Here is a 10962-nt window from a genome sequence, read left to right as displayed (position 1 = left end):
AAGAAGAAGAAGAAGAAGAAGAAGAAGAAGAAGAAGAAGAAGAAGAAGAAGAAGAAGAAGAAGAAATTGCTGTTAATGCCTAGAGCATTTAACTGAACTGTTAGTCACTAGTTTTAGTTGACTAAACTCAGAGTGTAAAGAGAGACATAAACTTGATCACCAAGTGTCCTGGGACATGACATTGTCAACATGATGTTGTTCTAATCATGCTGTTTTCATTTAACAGTTGTATTGATTTGTTGGTCGGATTGTTTACATGTTTCTTGAGGATAACTATTCCCCCAGTTGATTAAGGGAATTCGAGGACTACTCAAAGATAAGCTTTGCAACAATACTTCTTGGGCCTGACCCTCAGAAATTTTACTTTAGTAAATTTTAGGGGAAACCCTGATGTCTGTTTTCTTAACATCCTCCTTCTTTCTTGTGCTCCTTGGGGACATCAGTGATCCATTGACACCTCATATGGGACAGGCACAGACTCTTGTAAATTAGATGACTGTCATGAAGGCTTAAGGACCTAAAATTACACAGCTGGTAGCCAGCCAACCTCCTATTTTGTCTTTTCTTTATAGATCTAACATGGGAAAGAATTCTTGTTAACTTAGGTATAAATGATAGGCTTAGAGGAGTAAGTTCAGTCATGATTCTTTAAGGAAGAGAAATAGAATGTGTTTAGGCAGGGGGGAGTAATGAAAGTCTCTTGGAAATGTGTAGAAATGAAAGTCGAGGTTATTATTTCCCCTCAAGCTAGTGCTGAAGGTATAACCAGTCAGGGTTCAGAAGGCAATAAAGACTCCAGTGGAGAACCTGAAAAGAGAGTGAAAGATGTTCTTTACCAAAAATAAATAGATAAATAAGTAAATGGAAGATCTTGAGTTGTAATTCAGTACGTTGATAACAGGCGCATCAGTGCACACCTAAGGGAAAATAAGGCTGGAATAGATAGCAAGGGATACTGCACACATTATCCCGGCACTCAAGAGACCGAATCAAAAAGATTATGAGTTCAAGTCCAGGCTGGGTTACTTGGTGAGTCGGGAGACAGCCTGAGCAACATGAGAACTCATCTCAAAAACAAAACAATAAAAACAGTAAGAAAAAGAAGGAAGAAAATAAATTCCAATACACATTAGACAGACTTTGTTCAGCACTGTATGGATTTTGCATTTCATTGTAAGGATGAATATTTCATTGGATGGAGAACAGAATAAACCAGTAGGTCTGAAGCATGTAGTGGTGATTCTCCTACTGAGATGTGTTGGCCATCAGCATCTGTATGGCATCTAGAGGTAGGGTTGATGAGGAGTAGTTGGGAGAAGAATCTGTAGGACTCTATGATGGATTAAAAAACAGCCTATAAATGACAAGCCTGTAAATGATGATCAGAGTACTGTAGTTCTCCAATCCAGTGTATAGGAGAATTTAGGGTATTATAGAAAGCTATATGATTTCCATCCCAGTTAATAATTTGGTATGTGGCATCTGTGCTTGAACATTTTATATTTAGTTTCCTACTTTCTAGTTAAATTACTCAGAATATTCAACTACAAGGCAATACCCAGGGGCGGTGAGCTGGCTCAGCAGTTAAGAACACTCGCCTCCTTCCCTGACAACCTAAGTCTGGTCTCTCTAACCCACGTGGTAGAAGAAAAGAGCTGATTGCCATAGTTGTCTTCCCACCTCGACACCCTCAGTGCTACAAGTACCACTTTCACGCACACACACACACACAATAAATAAAATGCAATATAAATTTTGAAAACTATGAGCTTTTAAAGACAACAATGACATTCAGAACTTTCATATACTTGGAGACAGTTGTCATTCAGTACATCAGAGGATGTTGCTAATGATAATTAAAACAACATGATAGCCTCATCTAGGTAATTGCTTACAACTATTCTCTAGCAAACCGATCATTAGTAAATGAACACATCATGCATTTAAATGAAGAAATAGCATCCCAGAACTTTGAGAATTTTTAAGTTGCTTTTACAGTCTTACATAATACATAACTTTAGAATTTTCAGAGATTCATTTTGATAATGATAAAACTTTAGTCTGTTTAGAACATTCCTGTTCCTTTAGTGCTTTTACAAAATACTTGCACCATTGAACTTAAAGTAGCCCAATACAGTAAATAAGAAAAAATAATTTCTGCTTTTATTGTAGTCAAACCTGATAGCTCAGGAAACATCATGACTTGACTCCCATCGGTTTCTTTGTCTCTGCCTACCAACATTTCTCACAACCCAAATTACTCATCAACTGCACCTATGATGCACACACCCACCTCAGTTTTTGTTTGTTTGTCTGTTTGAATCAATACCTTTGCAGGCGTGGTACCTTTTAAAATACCAGTTTGCCTTCCTGAGCCAACTTCACTTTAAATTGCTAACTTCTTACCCATCCTTCAAATCTCTCAATATTTCTTCTTTCAAGAAATGTTTGACAAAAGTGGAGTGATCTGTGCCAGTTAGGAAGTCATTAGAATGAACCATGCAAGAGATGAGAGGATGAACAAATGAGTGAAAAAGTAGAGCCTTCGGCTGGATTGTATTGCCCCTTGGAAGGCCTGATGCCAGCGTAATTTTCTTCTCTCTGCCGCTGGGAACAGGGCCTCTCTTGTAATACCACCGTGCCAGAGGTCGCGCTATGCCACCTACTTCGATGTTGCTGTTCTCCGCTGCCTTCTCCAGCCCCACTGGTCTGAGGAAGGCACTCAGTGGTCCCTGATGTACTATCTGCAAAGGCTTCGGCACATGCTGGAAGAGAAGCCGGAAAAGGCCCCCGAGCCGGACATTCCTCTCCTGCCCAGGCCTAGAAGTAGCTCGATGGTGGCGGCAGCTCCCTCGCTAGTGAACACCCACAAGACCCAAGTAAGGCAAACCTGGTCCACCGTTGCTCGGGCTAACAATGTCAGCATTTTCCGTTTCTCTCCTCCTAGCTTCCAGGTCTGATGGGTTCCCGCGCCTAAAACTTGTTTGATGACTAACTCTCTTGCCGCATCCTTCTCTTCTGTTGGATGGCTAGAACTTTTGGCAGCTCTTCAGCTCTCTTTTCACTATTGACACAAGTATATATTTTGTGCCTATTAATTTAGTATAAGCCTTTGTTTATACAGAACATTGAAAATCAGGACTCCTAGAAAACCAGAGAACCAGTTCTGACAGGCAAGATAATAATTACCAATATCATAAAATATGGACCATTAACATTTTACAGAATGTGACTCAACTTTTTTTCATAACTCAGAATCTTAGGTATCTCAAAGCTACCATTAGGGATATTAATTTTTGATATGTAGATTTGCAATTTATTATGGATATTGAGAGAAGTAACCAAATAGACCCTCTGATGTAATAACATGCCTGAGAAGATTATTCTGATAAATGATACCCACATATCAACCAACGACTTGTTCTTTCCATCTTTCTCCTCAGCTCCACATAATGAAAATATAGAGGAATGGTTAGTTAGCTTGCAGAGCACTCCAGCCATTTTGTTGTGGTTAAACTTGAGTGGGTTGGTTCTGAAAATGTTTTCCTGCACATTCTAATGATAAGCACTGCTTGGGGGTAAAAGTCCCTACACAACAAGCAACTTCTTTAGTGAGTTATTAACTAGAAAATCTCGGGTCAGGAAGATCTGGGTGAATTTGGAAAAGAGGAAAATTAACAAAATATATAACATGAAAATGTTTTAATTAAAGCAATCTGTATCTCGTCCCTGTTTTCTTGTTATGTTGGGTCTGAGGCTACATGGCCTAAGGGTTAAAACTGGCAAACAGAAATTACAGTTATTGTGAAATGTCTTTGCAATAGCAGAATTTGGATTCCAGAAGTTCAACCATGCAAGTTAAAAATTTTATAACTCTCAAAACAATTGGCCTAGCTCCCTGAAAAAGGTGACACCCCCAATAAAATAAGTAGTGGGCTTATGTAAGTCCTTAGTCATTGTTTCTGTTTATTGTTTGTTAAGGATCTGACCATGAAGTGTAATGAAGAAGAAAAATCTCTGAGCCCCGAGGCCTTTTCCAAAGTTTCATTGACAAATCTCCGAAGATCTGCAGTCCCAGATCTGTCTTCAGACCTGGGCATCAACATTTTTAAGAAGGTGAGTCTGCGTTGTAATACCTAAGTTGCTATCCTTTGATATGCCGCAAGATGCAGGCGTAGAAAAAGGAGGAAATAACAGCTCCCAAGTATAACAGTGACTCACAGCATAGCTCTGCAACCCAATGTGTGTAAGCGTGTGCGCGCACGTGTGTGAGTGTGTGTGTATGTGTCCTAGTCTGGATGTCCCACACAGTTATCATGAAGATGCCTGTGATTCGGTGTGACGGTGGCGGTGGTGGGAATGCAGCCATGATAGTTTTAATTTTGCATGGTTCCATTTCATTATCAAATACTTTATACAAGTAGTTCTTACTTTACCCAGTGGGACCCTCGTCTTTAGATTTTCAGAACAGAAATTAACCCACAGAAATGTTAGGCAGTTTGCTAAAGTTTAATCCTAACCTCAAAAACAAGACTCATATCTAAAAATCCACCTTCTTTGGGGCCTTCCACCCTGTCTCTCTTTCATCATTGTATAGAGTTAGTCATTTAGAAAATGATGTGGGTAGACTCATTTATATGTAGCAGCTTTGTTTTCTGTTTTTTCAAAATTGTTTGTTTAATTATATCGGTGAAGAACATAGAAGTCAGTATTTACTTATCTATTAGCTCATCTTGTTACTAAATAACAAGTATGTCTCCTTCGTTAGTAACACAGCAGTAGGCACTGACCATAATTTTTCTAAAAACACTGAAATTTGGAAGAAAAAAAAAGAGGGGAGGAAATTTTTAGTTTTTTTAATTACACTTTATTCACTTTGTATCCCCCCATAAACTCCTCCCTCCGCCCCTCCCAATCCCATCATCCCTCCCCCTTCTCCATGCATGCCCCTCCCCAAGTCCACTAGTAGGGGAGGTCTTCCTCTCCAAAGATTTATTTATACAGCATTCTGCCCGCACGTGTGGCTGAATGCCAGAAGAGGGCACTAGATCTCATTATAGATGGTTGTGAGCCACCATGTGGTTGCTGGGAATTGAACTCAGAAGAACAGCCAGTGTTCTTAACCTCTGAGCCATCTCTCCAGGCCAGGGATTTTTATATTCCCAGTGTACATAGGTATTTGGAGTAGCTTTAAAAATCTAAGTGCCCAGGCCTGAGCCCAGAATAATGTGCTGAAAGCTAGATTCAGATATAGGTATATTTTTAAAGCTCTCCAAGCCATTCTAAATCCTGAGTTACTCCCGGTCTTGAACTCCTTTTGTATGGATAGTAGATTCGTCTATGGTGTGCCATCTTTGACTGTCCTTGGGAACAGTGAAGCTGCTAACTAAAAACAACAGACTTCAAGCTTGGAAAGTAGCACAGAGTTAAAGGAAGTCAGGTCCAAGCGGTAGCTCGAGGCACTTTCCTCTCTACCCCAGTGGTTCTCCACGCTAGTGTGCATCAGAGCGCAGAGGCAGCCTCAGGGCTCGTCAAAACAGAGCTCACTGGGCTTCTCCTTCTGAACTTTAAATGTTAGGCATGTCTGAGGGTGGTGTTGCAAGACTGCATACCTAACAAGTTCCCAAATGCTGCTGCTGCTGAGGGCTCAAGGTCTTCTCTTTGAGAACCTCTGCTCAAACTCACCCAGCAGGAAGACTTCCAGAAACCATAGCGTTTTGCTTGGTTTCTCTTGTTCTAGTAGCACTCTTGTGACATCCCCCTCATACCCCCAATAGGTGATGCTTAATAATGGCCTGGGAGTCCTCTTCCCCACACAATTTCTGTGTTTACTCATATCTCCGTTGACTTGTGTCTGCTTTATCTTTCATCATTGCAGTTCAAGAGCCGCAAAGAAGACCGAGAGAGGAAAGGCTCCATTCCGTTCCACCACACAGGGAAGAGGAGACCTAGGAGAATGGGTGTGCCGTTCCTGCTGCATGAAGACCATCTGGATGTGTCCCCCACCCGCAGTACATTCTCATTTGGAAGTTTCTCTGGGCTTGGAGAAGATAGGAGAAGCATCGAGAAGGGAGGCTGGCAAACTACCATCTTAGGTAACTACAAAGATCTTCCCAGTAGGGCACAGCCCAAGTGACCTATTTATCAATCTGGATCTCAGGATCCCTTCCAAATCTAGATCTTTCTTGAACAGTTCATTTGAGAAGAGTGAGCCCAAATGCAAGTCCTCCGATATTGAACTAATGTGGAGTTTTCACAACCAAAGATGTGCAGATAATTTAGTTAATCGTAAGAGAAATCTCTATGATTATCCAGTAAAGGCCATATTTCTTAGATCATTATAGATGCAGAGACATGGCCATAGAGAATTCTGTATATTAATTTTCATTTTTTAAATCAAAGACAGACTTTTGCTTAACTCTTACTAAGAAAGAAAGAAAGAAAGAAAGAAAGAAAGAAAGAAAGAAAGAAAGAAAGAAAGAAAGAAAGAAAAAAGAAAATTGTCACCACCACCCCTTTGGATGACATGTTATGAAGGGAAGCTTAATATCAGAAGCTGACAGCCAGCGAGCCACACCAGATGTTCTCTGATGTTTGTCTTAGAGTGGGGCTGACCTTATCACGAGCAGTTTCATCAATCATCTTGACCTTGAGTGTTCCTGAGTCAAGTTCAATTCTTGCTATTTCAGTTGAACTCTGTGTTCTTCTTCATACCCTCTTACTCTATAGCTGTCCTCTAGAAAGAAAAGAATCTTAGCAGATACTCTTCTAGATTTTAAAAGCCTCTTGTGACACTCTCCTCCGTCTCAGGGAAATTGGCCCGGCGGGGCAGCTCAGATGCAGCCACTGAAATGGAAAGCCTGAGTGCCAGGCACTCCCACTCCCATCACACCCTGGTGAGCGACCTGCCGGACCACTCCAACAGCCATGGAGAAAACACTGTCAAGGAAGGTGCGTCCTGCAGGGGAGGCGGGCAAGAGGCAGTATGGGGAAGAAGTACAGATTTCTGTCATTCTTACACTGTTACCCATTCTTTCCAGTTAGCGTTTCCATTGCTCTGATGAAACACCATGACCAAAAGCAGCACGGGGAAGAAAGGGTTTATTTGGCTTCTGCTCCCACACCACTGCTCATTAGAGATGGAAATCAGAACAAGAGCTCAAATGGGGCAGGAACCTGGAGGCAGGAGCTGATACAGAGGCCATGCAGGGGTGCTGCTCATTGCTTGTCTCACGTGGCTTACTTAGCTGCTTTCTTATAGAACCCAGAACCACCAGCTCAGGGACGGCACAACCCATAATGGGCTGGGACCCTCACACCAATCACTAATTAAGAAAATGTCCTCCAGGCTTGTCTACAGCTGGATCTTACGAAGCCATTTTGTTGACTGAGTTCCCCACGTATCATTGACTTTAGCTTGTGACAAATTGACATACACTGTGTTGATTGTTCTCTGCACCATCGGAAATCAACTTCTTAGCTATTCTGAACACAGCTTTCGTAAGCAGCAGCTGTTTTCTACTATTTGATGAGCACCGTACCTCCAGGGGGTAGAGCAAGGACAAGGCACTCATACATATTTTAAAAGATCATAAGCCCAAAGGCTGGAAAATGTCTAGATTCATTGCTTTCCCACGTCCGTGCTATATCTTCAAGGCAGGAAGCACCTAGAAGTCGGTGGGAATGAAGTCAAACCTCTCTAGGGCCACTAGATCATTTTTCTGACAGCTGCTAGTCCATCTTGGTGGCTTATGTGGAGCAAACGTGTCTCTGGGTGGTCTTACTCTTTACTTTGAACACAACTGTTCATTCTTTTCATTATTGTTCCACTTCCAGCATAAACTTCATCCCTTGATCCCTTTTGTTCCTGGACTCTATTATGGGTATTTGATACTATCTATTATTTATCATTACAAATCTATGTCCTATTACTCTTGGAATAAAAAATAATTTTTCCTTGTTTTTTTTAACATTTTAGATAAAAGTAAATAATTTTTAGAATTTCATTTTTGTTGACTGTTTGACAACTTATGTTCTGATTACTCCCCTTCCAGGTCTCTCTTATCTCCTTCCTGTTCTTATGAATACTCCCTGCCAATCCTTCCCATCTTCATCCCTACTAGTTTCTTTCCCAGGTTCTTGACATTTGGCTTAACAAAGTGAGGTATATTTAACTATTTAGCTATGAATTCATAGAAAAAGATCTCAGATAAATCAGTTTATATTAATGGGCTGTTATGTTAAAAAATCTATGTGATGTTATCAACTTAAGTCATCCTTATAAAATTTAAATTCTAGCTTCAGTCTTAAGGAGAATACTTGTGATCACAGTTTTCTAAGATCTTCACTATCTGTCAGATATCATCTATGACCTTCACTATCTGTCAGATATCAGCTTACCTCCACAGCATTTCATGCAAGTTGAGAATAGTTCTGAGACCATAAACCAGCAATCGTTAGAAGTTATGACTGTGATTACAATGTAAGAGCTAGCATAACAGTCTAACTGGTGTATTGGGTCCACTCAAGGGAAACTGAGATCTTGCTCTGCCTTCTCAGTGCGGTCTCAGATCTCCACCATCACAGTTGCAACCTTCAACACCACGCTGGCATCCTTCAATGTAGGCTACGCGGACTTTTTCAGTGAACATATGAGGAAGCTCTGCAGCCAGGTGCCCATCCCAGAGATGCCACACGAACCTCTGGCATGCGCGAACTTGCCACGGAGCCTCACAGACTCCTGCATAAACTACAGCTACCTGGAGGACACAGAACATATCGATGGGACCAACAACTTTGTCCACAAGAACGGCATGCTGGATCTTTCTGTAAGGGACAGTACTTTTCCTTATGAAGACTAGAAAGACTCTTCAGTGTAATTCTTACAAGAATGGGGAATGTGGGTGTGTAGATGTCTTAGAAATATTTGCTGAATCCTAAAATGAAGAAGCTGCCCATATAAAAATTCCACAAAAAATATCAACCGTCTTAAATGTACCTTTTGGTTTTTTTTTAAGTATTGCATTATATTTGATCTTATCTCAAAATGTTTTTACCTCCCCAAAGCCTTAGTGAATCTGAATACACATATGTAAATATAGCTAACTGTGTGTTCTGCTACTCCTCTGTGTTTTTCTACAATAAAAGTGAGAAGTTCTTTTATTTTTCTTTACTTATATAATCACCAGGATTAGGAACCTCCCATGAAGCCAGGAAAAAAAAATGAATAGGGGTCCTTGTAAGACTTGTTCTTGCATTCTCGGGAATGCCTGTTTTGAGTACAGTCATTCGCCAATGAAAGGACTGTTATATTTTACAATTATGTTTTACCAACATTTTTATTACACCCTATGGAACTGAGCTCAGCAAATAATTTAAGATATTAAAATCAATAAAAGGTCATAATTTAAACATGCAAATATTGTGCATTTAACATTGAAGGTTAAATAATGATACAATAGTGGGGAGTCGTGCTCCTGTGGTATAAGTGTAAGGAGGTCCTTGTTCTTTATTATTTGTGGGAAATGAAAGGCAGAGGATTAAAATGTTTTGAGTCTAAAGAGTCAGCTAAGTGTTTATTTGGGCAAATGATTGCCTTTTCATTAACTTGATGTGCTTCATTATTTCCATCAACTATATCTTTGGTGCCAAGATGGGAAGGTTTAATTGAGCTACTACATGTCTTGAATTCATCTGCCTGCATTATTTGTAGCCATTTCTAGTAATGCCCAATGAAATGGATTAAACTGAATAAGAGACTTTTGGAAAAGATGTCGTGGGTGATATAATTGTCCTGTGGTTATTTGTGTTCTGCAGGTGGTTCTGAAGGCCGTCTACCTCGTTCTTAACCATGACATCAGCTCTCGCATCTGTGATGTGGCTCTAAACATTGTGGAATGTCTGCTTCAGCTTGGTGTAGTTCCCTGTGTAGAAAAGAACAGGAAGAAGAGTGAAAACAAGGAAAACGAGGTTGTGGAAAAGAGACCAAGTGAGGGAACTTTCCAGTTCAAAGGCGTGTCTTCAAGTTCCACCAGTGGGTTCGGGGCTCCTTCTGTTAGCGGAGCTGGAGATGGTGGAGGAGAAGAAGGAGGCAGTGGAGAAGGAGGAGGAGGAGGAGGAGGTGGTGGAGGAGGAGGAGGTGGAGGCGATGGAGGAGGTGGTGGAGGAGGTGGAGGTGGCCCTTATGAGAAGAATGAGAAAAACCAAGAGAAGGTATGGTTGAATGATATGCTGTATTCTCAGACAATCCGGAGTCCGGAATTATTTTCCATTTGTGTGAGAATGTCAATATGCATGTACTGTGTGTTAGTTTGTGTGTTTTCCCCATGTATTTATTGGCTAGAATAGCAAGAAGTCACCAGAGTCTAAAAGCAATGATGGTAGAAATGTCTGAATGAAGTTCTCAGTTAGCACGAGTAGAGTCAAGGCTTGTGTTTGAATTTTGAGAGACACAGATATCTAGCAGTCTGACTTTTACAGTGTTATTTTGACACGGGTTTGGTGTGGAAACAACTACCTAGCCTCTCTCCTGTCTCAATGTATCCTATCCCTAAGGCTTTCGTCTTATTGTTACTGGTTTTTCCTGAATTTCATTCTTGCTGTTTTTCATCATGCCTTATGACCTCTGGATTTAGTAAGAATTTCTTTTATTTTAAGTTTAGGTACAAATTATCACAGTTTAAATTTATATAGCTTACACTGATTTTAACTGGAGGTTTTAGCTGCAAATTGATGCCCATAAATTGAAATAAATGAGAGAAATCTTTAACAGGTTACAATCTGCATATTATGCTGAGTTTACAAGTAAAGGATTATACTGTAAACAGTTGTATAATTTGTTACAAAAATCATGGATTGTCCACTTTTACATATAAGGTATCATTTTTTAATATATAAATGAATGGTACTGTACTTTCTTCGAATTTCTTTTCTACCTCTAGCACACAGGTGCATTTTTTACTC

The 10962-nt window shown here is 40.4% G+C and overlaps 1 protein-coding gene across 9 annotated transcripts in view; it reads left to right on the top strand.

Moving 5' to 3' along the window:
• Unc80 (unc-80 homolog, NALCN channel complex subunit) overlaps window positions 1-10962 on the top strand; it is a 156851-nt gene that overhangs the window by 28980 nt on the left and 116909 nt on the right. For all 9 annotated transcript variants that reach the window (XM_055616820.1, XM_055616816.1, XM_055616815.1 and 6 more), the window contains exons 8-13: window positions 2618-2879; window positions 3982-4116; window positions 5879-6095; window positions 6811-6951; window positions 8560-8828; window positions 9817-10212. In XM_055616820.1, coding sequence (XP_055472795.1) covers window positions 2618-2879; window positions 3982-4116; window positions 5879-6095; window positions 6811-6951; window positions 8560-8828; window positions 9817-10212 — 1420 coding nt within the window. The remainder of the gene's footprint in view (window positions 1-2617; window positions 2880-3981; window positions 4117-5878; window positions 6096-6810; window positions 6952-8559; window positions 8829-9816; window positions 10213-10962) is intronic.

This window comes from Psammomys obesus, unplaced genomic scaffold (assembly GCF_907164565.1).
Source record: "Psammomys obesus unplaced genomic scaffold, mPsaObe1.curated_primary_1811, whole genome shotgun sequence".
In the NCBI taxonomy this organism is placed as follows: domain Eukaryota; kingdom Metazoa; phylum Chordata; class Mammalia; order Rodentia; family Muridae; genus Psammomys; species Psammomys obesus.
This window is presented reverse-complemented; position numbering and strand designations above follow the sequence as displayed.